Source organism: Sorex fumeus, unplaced genomic scaffold (genome assembly GCF_029834395.1).
Source record: "Sorex fumeus unplaced genomic scaffold, SorFum_2.1 ptg000007l, whole genome shotgun sequence".
Lineage (NCBI taxonomy): Eukaryota > Metazoa > Chordata > Mammalia > Eulipotyphla > Soricidae > Sorex > Sorex fumeus.
In genome coordinates this window covers 36,596,555-36,610,443 of record NW_026606064.1, presented here as the reverse complement: position 1 = coordinate 36,610,443, position 13,889 = coordinate 36,596,555, and the positions used below count along the sequence as shown (strand labels likewise).

At 40.7% G+C, this 13,889-nt stretch overlaps 1 protein-coding gene across 1 annotated transcript in view; it reads right to left on the bottom strand.

Moving 5' to 3' along the window:
• Positions 1-7,352, bottom strand: part of LOC130016086 (mas-related G-protein coupled receptor member X1-like) — a 38,836-nt gene extending 31,484 nt beyond the window's left edge. The window contains exon 1 of the mRNA XM_056106802.1: positions 7,255-7,352. Coding sequence (XP_055962777.1) covers positions 7,255-7,352 — 98 coding nt within the window. The remainder of the gene's footprint in view (positions 1-7,254) is intronic.
• Positions 7,353-13,889: the final 6,537 nt, after the last annotated feature.

Here is a 13,889-nt window from a genome sequence, read left to right as displayed (position 1 = left end):
GTCAACAGTCTAAATTCACAAATAAAGAGACACAGAGTGGCAAAATGGATTCAGAGACAGAACCCAACATTCTGTTGCCTACAAGAAACTCATCTCAACAGTCAGAGCAAATACAGACTCAAAATGAAAGGATGGAAAACAATCCTGCAAGCGAACAGTTCCCTCAAAAAAGCTGGGGTGGCCATTCTAGTATCCGACAACATTTACTTTGGGTTGAAAAAGATTAGAAGGGACAGCGAAGGCTATTTTCTTTTCATCAAGGGGTACGTACAACAGGAAAAAATCACACTCAAATGTATGCGCACCTAATGAGGGAAGAGCTAAATATTTAAAACAACTGCTAACAGAGTTTAAGGAGGACATTCCTAGCAACACAATAGTAACTGGAGACTTCAACATCACCTTATCACCTCTGAATAGATCAACAAGTACAAACCTCAGCAAGGAAACATTGGCTTTGAAAGAAGAAATAGAAGAGAAAGGGCTTATAGACCTATACAGGGCTTTACACCCCAAAAAGAAAGAATACACATTCTTCTCCAGTGCTCATGGAACATTTTCCAAAATAGACCATGTCCTAGACCACAAAACATTCCTCAATTGAATCAGGAAGATAGAAATAGTATCAACAGCGTTTCAGATCATTATGCTCTGAGAATAGAAGTGAATCACATACAGACACAGAGAACCAAAACAAACACCTGGAAATTAAACAACTAAACGCTGAACAGAGTGGATCAGGAAGGAAGTCAAAAGATACTTGGAAACAAATGAGAATGAAGACTCAAGCTACCAGAGTTTATGGGATGCAGCTAAAGCCCTATTAGGGCGAAAATTTATAGCTCTGCAAGCATATCTCATGACAGAAGAAAGGATGCACATAAACAACTTGACTTCACAGCTCAAGACCTTAGAAAAGGATCAAAAGAAGGAGCCCAAATCAGGCAGAAGGAAAGAGATCATAAAACTTAGAACAGAAATAAACGACATGGAAACCAAAGAAACAATCCAAAAGATCGTTGAAACCAAGAGCTGGTTCTTCGAGAAAATAAATAAGATAGAAAAACCAAAAGCAACACTCACAAAGAAACAGAGAAAGAGAACCCTAATAAATCGAGTCAGAAATAAGACTGGGGATATCTCAACAGAAACCAAAGAAATTCCAAAGATCATCAGAAACTACTTTGAAAGTCTATATGTCACGAAACAAGAGAACCTAGAAGAAATGGATAAATTCCTGGATTCCTATAATTTCCCAAAGCTGAATCAAGAAGATATAGAGTACCTGAATAGACCTATTAACATCAAGGAAATTGAAACTGCAATCAAAAGTCTTTCCAAAAACAAAAGCCCATCTCCAGATGGAGTCACTAATGAATTTTTCCAAACATTTAAAGAGGATCTATTGCCAGTTCCTCTCAAGATTTTCAAAGAAATTAAAAAAATAGAAACTCTCCCAAACAGTTTCTATTATGCACATTTCTCTATAATACCAAAAGGTAATAAAGACACCACAAGAAAAGAAAACTACAGGACGATATCCCTGATGAACACGGATGCGAAGATTCTCAACAAAACACTGGCAAATAGAATTCAACAACTCATCAAAAAGATCATACACCATGAACAAGTGGGATTAATCCCTGGGATACAAGTATGGTTTAACATTCGGAAATCAATCAACAAAATCCATCATATTAACAAAAGAAAAGATAAAAATCATATGGTCACATCAATAGATGCAGAGAAAGCATTTGACAAGATCCATTACCCTTTTATGATGAAAACCCTCACCAAAATGGGGATAGATGGGACTTTCCTCAATATAGTTAAAGCCATCTACAAGCCATCTAATTGCAATAGTGATTAGGGAAGAAAAACATATCAAGGGCATCCAAGTAGGAAAGGAAGAAATCAAGGCCTCACTCTTCCCAGATGATATGATACTATACTTAGAGATCACTAAAACCTCTACGAAGAAACTCCTAGATACGATAGATCTGTATAGTAAAGTTGCAAGCTATAAAATGAACAGCCCAAAGTCCATGACTTTCCTATACGCAAATAGTGAAAGAGAAGAAAGTGACATGAAGAAAACAATCCTGTTCTCAATTGTGCCCCAGAAAATCAAGTACCAAGGAATCAGCTTATCTAAGGAAGTAAAGGACCTGTACAAAGAAAACGACAAAACATTACTTAAGGAAATAAAAGAGGACACGGGGAAATGGAAAAATATCCCCTGTTCATGCATGAGGAGAAATAACATTGTTAAAATGGCAATACTTCCCAAAGCATTGTACAAATTCAATGTGATCCCTATTACAATACGCATGACATTCTACCAAGAAATGAAGCAAACTATCCTGAAATTTATATGGAACAATAAGACCTTACGAATAGCTAACACAATTCTTGGATAAAAGAAAATGGGAGGAATCAACCTCCCTAACTTCAAACTCTACTACAAAGCAGTAATAGTTAGAACAGCATGGTACTGGAACAAAGGCAGAGCTGCAGACCAATGGAACAGGGTTGAATATACTGACATCTCCCCCCAAGCATATGATCATCTAATCTTTGATAAGGGGGCAAAAAAAGTGCAACAGGAAAAGCCTCTTTAACAAGTTTTGCTGGCAAAACTGGATGGCTATATGCAAAAAAGTGGGCACAGATCTCTGCCTAACGCCATGTACAAAAGTAAGATCAAAATGGATTAAAGACCTCAACATCAAACCGGAAGCCATAAAGTTCACTGAAGAGAAAGTTGGCAAAACCTTCTATGATATTGAAGTTAATGATATCTTCAAAAATGTCATGCCACTGGCCAAGCAAGTGAAAACAGAAATAGACAAATGGGACTATCTTAAACTAAGAAGCTTCTGCACATCCAAAGAAACAGTGACCAAAATACAAAGACAGTGTACAGAATGGGAAAGGATATTCGCTGAATACACATCTGATGAGGGGTTGATATCAAGGATATACAAGGTCCTGGTTGAACTGCACAAGAAGAAAACATCCAACTCCATCAAAAAATGGGGTGATAGAATGAACAGAAACTTTCTTAAAGAAGAAATCAGAATGAAAAAAAGGCACATGAGAAAATGCTCTATATCATTAATCGTCAGGGAGATGCAGATCAAAACAACAATGAGATATCAATTACACCACAGAAACTGGCCCACATCCAAAAGAACAAGAGCAACCGGTGCTGGCATGGATGTGGCGAGAAAGGGACCCTCCTTCACTGCTGGTGGGAATGCTGACTGGTTCAAGCCTTTTGGAAAAAAGTGTGGACGATTCTCAAAAAATTAGAAATTGAGCTCCCATTTGACCCAGCAATACCACTCCTGGGAATATATCCCAGAAAGGCAACGAAGTATAGTCGAAGTGACATCTGAACTTGTTTGTTCATTGCAGCACTGTTTCCATTAGTCAGAATCTGGAAAATACCTGAGTGAGATGACTGGTTAAAGAAACTTTGGTACATCTACACAATGGAGTACTATGTAGCTGTTAGAAAAGATGAAGTCAAGAAATTTACATACAAGTGGTACTACCTGGAAAGTATCATTTTAAGTGAAATGGATCAGAAAAGCGGAATAGACAGAGAAAGATTGCATTCATCTGGGGAGCATAAAGTAACAAAATAGGAGACTAACACCCAAGAGTGTCCAAGATTAGTACCAGGAATTTTGCTCCATGGCTTGGAGGCCAGCCACACATTCTAGGGGAAAAGGGAACTCAGATAGAGATGGAAGCACCAAGTAAAGGGTGTCGGGAGGGTCCTCCCAGGATGGGAGAAGCATGCTGAAAGTAGACTATAGACCAAACATGATTGCCACTCAATGCCTCTTTTGCAAACCACCACACCCAAAAGGAGAGAGAGAACAAAAGGGAATACCCGCCACCGAGGCAGGGTGGTATGGGGGCTGGGGGGTGGGAGGGATTCTGGGACTCCTGGTGGTGGGAAATGTGCACTGGTGGAAGGATGGGTGTTTGATAATTGTACAATTGAAACCCAAGCACAAAAATTTGTAAATCTACAATCGTACCTCATGGTGTTTCACTAACAAAAAAATTTTAAAAAATGTAAATGACAGAGAATGGGCACTGGATCATTGTATAACTGAAACCCAATCACAAAAATTTGTAAGTCTACAACTGTACCTCATGGTGTTTCACTATTAAAAAAAAGCAATAGTAGACTATTTGTTTCCTATTCCAGTTATGAATAACATAGGATATCCCGTGTCTGCAGCAGTGGCCGTGCAATTTTGAAATTTCAAAATTTTGACAATTAAATCTAGAGGGATTTCTATCAAAACCTGCTTAGTTCCGAGATTTGTTCCTGAGTCTCTTGGATCATGGCCGTTAAGCAGCTTGATCAGGAGCCAGGGAGGCCATTTTGGGGCAGCGACTCAAGGTTTCATTGGGATGGGGAGGAAAGGGCCGGCTCCACCCCCATCCCGTGAGGCTCCATGTGTCTCATCACTGTGGGCCCATACCTGACTGTCCAATTGCTCTGGAGAATGACAGCCACCGAGCTGCCAATCGGGAGCAGGCAGGGGGACAGCACCTTTTCCCCCCTGGGGTGGCCCTGCAACAGTAACCTCCTGCAGGGTCTGGACGCATTTCTGCCAAATGCAGCTGGGTTTCCAGATTTGTTTCTGAATCTCTGGGACCATGGCCGTTAAGCAGCTTGATCAGGAGCCAGAGAGGCCGTTCGTGGGCGGCAACTTGGGGTCTCCTTGGGATGAGGAGGAAAGGGCTGGCTCTACCCCCATTTGGAAGGCCCCACGTGGTGTCTTGTCACTGCTGGCCCAAACCTGACTGTCCAGTGGCCTCTGGAGGATGGCAGCCATTGGGCCACCATGGGGAAAAGACCAAGGCATAAAACCTGTTCCCACCTGGGTTGGCCCGGCACTGGTAACCTACTGCAGTTCTGCCCAAAGCCATAGGGTTTAGAAATTTGTCTCTGAGTCTCTGGGATCATGGCTGTTGAGCAGTTCGATCAGGAACCAGAGAGGCCATGCTTTCAATTATATTGCTCAACCAATGTGGTTTTTGGGTATGTATCCCACATACCTAATTTTTGGCCGCTTACTTTCCTGGTAAACTTTGCCCCAAGTTTTTGGGGTCTGGCCAAAGGCACAGCAGCAATTTTGCTGTATCTGAAAGTCTGAAGGTGCCATTATGCTGCTGATGCATTTGCCTGACAGGTACAGATTTGCCTCCTGGCGGCACCATACCTCCTATTGCAATTCATGTAAACCATGGTCATTATTCTTTCTTCAAAAATCAAAATCATGAGCATAAAATAATTCAAAATAACTGGTTACCACCTTAAGGTGGAGGTAGAGGAGATGACCTGCATATAGAGGAGCTCGATTCATTTCTGTGTCTAACATCAATAAATACATAATCCTCACTATTATCTCACACTTGAAAAGGCAGTATGTATCACAAAGACAGGAAACATCAAGCCTTCAAAAATGTGTCATATAAAGAGAATTATCGTACACTGTGGGTGAATTTAAAATTGCCCTGTATCTTTATATACAGTGAAACAATTCTTTAAAATATAGAAATAACCCAGATGTCTGGCAACAGAAGTGAGGATAATAAACTTGTGGTATACACATTATATATACACATATTGTTCCACTGTCAATGTTACTGTCCTCCCGTTGTTTATCAATTTGCTCGAGCAGGCCCAGTAGTGTCTCTATTGTGATATTTGTTACTGTGTTTGGCATATCAAATACATCACGGCTAGCTTGCCATGCTTTTCGGTGAGGGTGCTATATTCTCGGTAGCTTGCTGGGCTCTCCAAGAGGGGAGGAGGAATCGAAGGCAGAGGAATAGAACTAGGGTAGACCAGGTCAGTCACGTGCAAGGCAAATGCCGAACCCGCTGAGCTATTGCTCCAGCCCCATTGTTCCACTATATATCATAAATAGATTGCATTCTACTATATATTATATATACAGTATATAGTATATACATAGTATTCACTATGTGAATACTATATATGAATGATGAAATATTTTTCAGCCACAAAGAATAATAAAATTGTGCAATTTATTGTAAGTAGAGTGGAACCAAAGAAACTCATGTTTAGTGAAGTAAGGCATAAAAACAAGGAATATACCTGATGTTCCTCAAAAGTGGGAGAAATCCTTGCTACCAGATTTAGCAATACTCATCTTAAGATGGGGTGAATATTCATGGGTCAGTTGATGTGTGATTGGCTGCCAATAGCATTTCCTTAACAGGCACAATTGTGTCACACCTTCTCACAAGCCGTTTTTCAGGGACCTAGAAATCTGAAATGAAGCAAATCTCTCAAACTTATAAGAGTCAAGTTGGCTGTGGAGACGACATATATGTATTGAAGCAGAGGCTCTGTATCAGAACAGTTGTGTATATCTGTTGGATATCAAATTCTCAACTTATGCCCCTGAGATGAGAAATAAAGACATGAGTCTCTGCTATCTGATCACCGAGAGAGATAGCCACAAAAAGACGCCTGTGTTTGAAATCTTTCGAGCTCATTCGCCAATGTGACTTGGTTCAATCCTTAGGCAACCACAAGCAAATGTAGGAGCTCGATAAGCAGGGCAAAGAAACGATAAAGGAAGACCTCAAAGAGAGAAGAGCAACAGTGCTGGTCTATGCGTCAGAAGATGAAAAAAGCCTTTCCAACGCCCTCCTGTCCTTCTCCAACTACAAGATCAAGATGACTGCCCTTTGACATCCTGATGGGTCTATCACATCTTTCAGAAGGACAGTGGAGAACTGGGGAATTATTTTCATTCATGTATAGGATCTAAGTGTATGGCATGAGATTTTGAGTTTTTCAAATTTGTAATTAAATTTAATTTTAAATATTATACTAATACTCTCAAGGGAAGTTGAATAATATGCAAAACAGACCAAATGTGGGCACCATAAATGGTGCAAAATCTCAATTTGTAATGATTTAAATGTAAATTAAAATTAGTCACCTATATATGTTCTCTGAGACAAACGTGTAGAACATATTTTCGTCAGCTGTGGTAACACTGTGGGATAAGGCATTCTCAGCCGTTTTTTTATAGTGGAAAATAAATTGTATTTAGGATTAGCCAGCTGGACTATTTAGATGATCCCAATTTGTTAGCAACATCCATAATCATAATCTGGCTCATAATCAGGAGCCAGTCGAACATATGCCTTTTTCTCTCCAACAGGCCCAATCAGGGTATTGACCTGCCATAGAGCTTGTTCACAGCCCGTTTAATCTGGTACTTGTTGGCCTTGACATCCACAATGAACACAAGTGTGTTGTTATCTTCTATCTTCTTCATGGCTGACTCTGTAGTCAGAGGAAACTTGATGATGCCATAACGGTCAAGCTTGTTTCTCCTGGAGGCACTCTTACGAGGGTATTTGGGTTACCTTCTCAGACGCAGCGTTTTAGGTCTTCTGAAGGTGGGTGACAGTGCGAATCTTTTCCTTTTTCTGGCTGTGAACGCCTTTCAGCACTGCTTTCTTGTCCTTCAAAGCTTTGGCTTTGGTTTCAACTTTGGGAGGGTCAGGGATTTCCTTCTTGGCCTTTGGCACCATCTTCGTAAAAAGGTCTCAGGTGTTTTTGATGGAAGTGAAATTTGACAGAATCGGCAAGCAGGACCATTTAAAATATTTATAATGATATCAAAGCCATACATATTCCTCCCTTTTTTGATGTAGTATTTTGTTTATACAAATGTTTGTGCCTGTGCCAAATACCTAATACAAGGTTTACACGTGTAGAAATATTTGTAATATTATTCCAGAAGTATGTCCAACACACTGAATAAATTGCAATCCACATGAACAATCAGCTCCTGTGTAGCTGTATAAAAAATGTAATATATTGATTTGGAATGGTTTCTAATTTAATACTCTACTTAGTTAAAAGTGTGTGAACAATACACATATGGAATTGACAACCAAAAGATCAAAAAAATCTCATAAAACTCAAGGTCAAAAACACATCGAGTCCTATCCCAAATTCGAAGAGTTGGATAGACTCTTTCAAAGAGCACTTGATCACTTGATCACTTGACTTCCCATTAATCATCGATTTGCTCGAGCAGGCGCCAGTAATGTCTCCATTTGTCCCTGTCCCGTGCTAGTGTAGCCCACTGACTTCTGTTCGTTCTAGGAACACGAAGAGCCTCAAACCGATTGTTCAGGATCTTGATGAAGAAGTCTGAACTTCTGGTAGGTGGGCAGCCACGCGGTCTTTTGACGTCCCATGGAATCCAGTCAGTAATGGCTCTAGTCCAGCGGTTGTCTCCAAATCTCATTACATGTCCAGCCCATCTGATCAAAGAGCACTAACAATTTTTTATAAAAAACTGAAAATAGTTCTGTTTTTTCTTATTCTTATTTATTTCTATTTAAATTTTTTATTTTTTTAATTGTATTTTCATAAAGTTGTCCACCAAAATTTGTTACATTAAATATTTCAACACCAATTCCACCACTATTAGGACTTCCCACTACCATTATTTCGTACTTTCTCATCAACATCCAGCCTGCCCATAGCAGATCTGAAATAATTTATTTTGTATTGCTTGTTATGAATAACCCTCAAAACATGATGCAAAAAGTTTTCCTTAGAGAAAAGTGTGTGAAATTGTGGTACCTCACCTTGGAGCCATTAAGCCCTTGTGTAAGAAATTACTAACATGTTCTTATAGATTGAGCCTTCTGGGCTGATATATATGTACATATACACATATGTATATTTATATACATATATAAATACCACATATACTTACACAGACTTGATCAAGATTGGTTGCCTTCTACTTTTCACCCCATCAAATGTGGGGTGCTACTCTTGGTACATTAGTCTCTTAGAGAATAAGATTTGCTTTAGAGAATAAGATTTGCTTCAGAAATTTGAACATTTTAAATGGGTGATATAGCTGGAATTAAATATTTAATTGGACCCCACTTTGCGGTCTGGAAGCAACTCTATGGTTGTTGTTCTGATATTGATTTGTGAGTCTCTTAGTTAATGCCATTAATTACCTTCTATGGCACCAGAGGGAGTTCCTCGCATGACTTCCAGGCTCCCAGAAGAATAGGGAGATGGGAGAAGGTCATCTATTCCCTAACCCATGAGAACCTGATGATTTCAATGACAAAACCCTCATACCTGGGGTTTTCAACAGATTCACTCTCAAGCATGAGGGGCTAATCCTGAGCCTGTGAACACTGTGTCAATTGGGTTCTGGAAGACTTTTGGCTGCCAGGGTTCTCTTGGGGCAGATGGTGGGCTCAAACACTACCCTCTTAGTTGCTCTGGATGAACGCAGCCTGGCGTGGGTCCTTGAGGCACCTATATGCCTTGTTGTTCTCTTCTGAGAGTTATTTGTGAGTTTTTGGATTATGAGCATTAATGAGCATATATGGTGCCAGAGGCAGATAGTGGGTGTTTTTTCATTTTTACATGAATAGCTAAAGTTTCTTTGTGACCAACAGAGTTCTGACAGGAAGAAGAATAAAGAGGACGCATCATAATCTTTGACTTAAAGAAATAGTGATCTTCGCTCCGCAAGCTGTACTGATCTTCTCCTAAACCCAGGTCAGTTCATCCGCCAGTACTTAAACCCGGGACTTGGATTTGGATTTCTCCCTGCAAGCCCACAAGGCATCCTCTCGGGTGCTGGGAGAAAAGCAGCCATGAGCCTCTGCGTCTTCCTCTTCGCCCCCAAAGCTGTACTGATCTTCTCCCAAACCCAGGTCAGTTCATCCGCTGGTACTCTAACCCGGGACTTGGATTTCTCCCTGCAAGCCCCCCAGGCATCCTCTTAGATGCTGGGGGAAAAGCAGCCATGGGCCTCTGCCTCTTCCTCTTCGCCCCCTAAGCCGTGCTGATCTTCTCCCCTACACAGTCTTTACTCCCCCCACACACACCAGGTTCCTGTGGGGGCGTGGCCTTTTCAGAAGTGGGTGTGACTTCTGTAGACGTGGGAGTGGCCTAATTTTATGTGATTTTATGTGGGCCGATGCTCTCGTGGCCACAGGTAGTTTAGCCATATCAAGAAACCTAGTCTCCATTACTACACACCAACATGAAGAAACAATGCAAATCCTCACCACATGGGGAGGACAACAAAAGGAATCCAGAAGCCTCTGTAGATACTGCTCACCTAAGGGACCTCTCTGACAAAGAATTCAGATATGAAGTCATGAAGATGTTCAATCAACTCAATGAAACAGTCAGACAGATATCCAGTAACATGACAGAAAAAATAGGCAAATTACGGGAAGAAATGAGAGCAGAAATGTCACGAATAAAAGATTTCGTAGATGAAATAAAAAACTCAGTCTGTGGCCTCGACAGTAGAATTACCACAGCTGAAGAGAGAATCAGTGAGCTGGAAGATCAGCTGCACCAAGCCAACAGGCAACAACAAACAGTGGCAAAGGACCTCAAAAGAGCTCTACAGAGAATCAGAGTCCTAGGAGATGATTCCAAGAGGAACAACATTAGAATCATTGGGGTACCAGAAGATCAGGGAAATAATACCAATGAAAAAACACGGTTAAAAAAATCATTGCTGAAAAATCCCTACAGCTTGACAATGCAGCCATTCAGGTTCAAGGAGCCTGAAGGGTGCCAGCTAAAAGAGACCCTAACAAAAACACTCCAAGACATACTATAGTTAGAATAATCGATGCTGCCAATAGAGACAAAATACTGCAAGCAGCAAGGTCAAAGAAGGAAATCACATACAAAGGAGCACCCTTAGATTCACAGCAGACCTATCAGAGGAAAACCTCCAAACCTGAAGGCAATGGCGGGATATAGTGAAAAAGCTCACTGAAATGATTGCTTCATTAAGAATACTTCATCCAGTGACTTATGTGACACGGGGAGGAGAAAGATGTTCACTTTCTCCCCAACCTCCTCTGCCGCCCAGGACCCAGAGTTACTGGGTTCTTGTCTCACTCGCATAAAAGAATTTCAGAAGTAGACAAGCAGTGAAATAAACAGATTTTATTTGGAGGTTTTGGAGAGGAAGAGAGTGAGAGAGTAATGTACTCAAGAGAGAACACAGGCTTCTCCAAAGGCAGAGAGAACCCCTACACACATCCTAGCATTAGACAGAAAAGCATGAAAGTATACATCTCAAGAGGGGAGATGCCGGCAACGCATGTGTTCAGCGCACATGTGCTCGGCCACGTGGTTGCAAGCAGCACATGAGTTCAGGCAGTTGGTACTTTATAGGGTTTCTCCAGCCTGCCCCCTCGTGGGCTTCTTCCCAGGTAAAAGTTCGTTGCTAAGGAGGTTACCATGGAGGATTGGAGTGGTGATGGTCTTCTTTGAAATTCCTTTCCTGACCTTTTGTTCCTGCAGGAGCTTCTTTGGGTCTATTGCTGTAGCCAGGTGAGGGTCTTATTAAGCCTTAGTTCCTGTTTTCCTATTTTATGCAGGGCTGCTTTTGTCATTGCCTTGGGAGGGGGCTTTCCCTGTCTACCTGCCTACATCATATTCTCCCCCCCCCCTAGAGATTTCACCACCTTAAAACTTTAAGGGGAAAATGGTTGGTGGTCCATCTTCTGAAGCTGTTTCATGCTGATAAGGGGCACAGACCCTGCCTGTGCAAGGGGGAAATCTCAGACTACCTTAGTTAATAATGGGCCCCAGGCAATGAATTGGTTGGGTTCCTGAAATTATCTGAAAGAGAAGATCAGATCAATTAGACTGAGGGCTATCACTTTGAAATGTTTAGACCCTGGAGAAGTAGAAGGTTCTTTCTGACCCAGTAAGGACAGAATTGTTTTCTGTCTAAAAAAACAAGAGTTAAAGCAACAGAAACAAAAGCAACACAATACCATACCCATATCTATCATTAAGACAATAAAAAGGAATAACTCTACCTATCACTTGGTTGATAATATGACTTGGTTGATAAGATTTGGTTGATAATATGACTTCCTGTGTCCAGATTTTTCTAATGGACACTGAAACACCAAGCCATTCTCTGGCTTTCTCAGTACAGATTGGAAAAGCTTTTGCCCGTACACTGAAGCTCTCAATGAGAACCAACAGATATTTTACTTTGAACATATGAGCATTTGATCATTTGCATGAGGTCAAGCTGTGATCCTCCTCTAAGTTCCTTGATGCTGAACAGGTGTTAGGAGAGGAGGATCAAGATTTCCACTAGGTTCATTAATGGCACAGAAAGCACAGTTCTGAGTTACTTCTATCTTACTTGCTGTTCAGTCCCTTCCCATGGAAGATGGTTTTCATTAGTGTTAAAGTATAACCCTTTAATAATATTCCATTGCATTGATCCAGGGGTTCACAACTTTCCTTGTTGGGTAAATCATTCATCAACTTCCTTTTGGAAACCTCCAATGTCCATTGTTCCTCTTCTGCAGTACATTCTGACTTAGGGGAAATATTCTCTGGTGTTAATCCCATGAAGCAACAAAAATTAAGAGCTGTTAATATCCTTGTTCTCTCCAAATGACTGTTCACAGAAAATGAGATGCAATACAGAAAGTATAGAAAGAAAATTCACAGTATTTTAGAACTAGATATTAATCTATTCTAATTTAACCAGTTTAGATGCCCTTCTCGACATTTTGGCCAATTCACAGCAAATTCTGCACTTTGAGATGAGCTTCACCCTAGTAAAGCTCTGGCTTCAGAGCTTTATGCTCTGATCAGACAAGTGACAGCATGTAAAACATTGAGTTCCTTTATAGATTAGGCTGTTTTTCTACAGTAAGTAAACCAAGTTTTATCTAAATTTGCCAAAAGAGGGGGTACCTTTTAGATCAAGATTAAATACATTTATTCAATCACCTCTGTAGAATTAGACACTGATTCTTACAAAAAGCAAGTTGCAGAAACATGGTTTTCTCTCCACCTTCATTTTAAAATTTGCAAGATAGCTTACCAAACCTGGCTTGTTCCTTTGCATAAACACAGTAAGATTAAAGTACTCTCCATTTGGGATACCCCATTATTTACTGAGAAGTCCTGGGAATCGGCTAAAGACAGGAGACAGACCAATAGTGTCATTAATCTTACCTGGTATGTCAGAACTACCCAGGCCTGGCCAAAAGATGTTGCGCGATGAACTGAATGGAAGGCCTCGAGCCTTCAGGTTGAACTGGATGTGGCTTTAGGCCTCATTTTTCACAGAGATGTCCTGACAGAAAGGAGTCCATACCATCCCTTCTTCATGGGTGGGAGAAATCCTGGTTTCCAGGTTTTTCCTTGACACTTAGAGTAGACCCAGACTGAGTTAGTCATTGCAGAGTCCTAAATTCCTCATTCTCCATAGCAGTGATGATTTTCAGTCTTTTCTTAAGCTGGCCTGCCTTTAAGGTAGCCCTGAGGTTTGTAGGGTACTTGAAACAGTGCCTGTTAAATCCCTGCTCCTGTCATTTAGACAGATCCCCTGACTGTTTCCCTGGAAGAGGGGTTAGGGGTCCCATAGATGTTTTTCCTGTCTGCATGAGGGGTAGACCCAATTACAGAGAGGAAAGACTTATCTGAATTTATGCAAACCAACATAGTGCCATGAAGCATCAAAAACATACTGAAGGTATAAAAGAAGAGAAAAGCAAGCATTTCTCTTTACTCAGTCAGATGTTATTATGTATAAATCATTTAATCTCGTATGAAAAAACCCTTGATTTCCTGCAACTTTTGAAAAACTCAATTATCTAAGAGCACTGTCACAGGAGTCCAGATAATCCATCCATCATCTTTTCCATAGATCTCACTCAAAATCTAGGAACGGCACACAATTTTCTAGATAAACAGCAGCTCAGGAACTTCATAGACTCAAAACCAAACCCAAAAGAAGGACTAAAGGGGC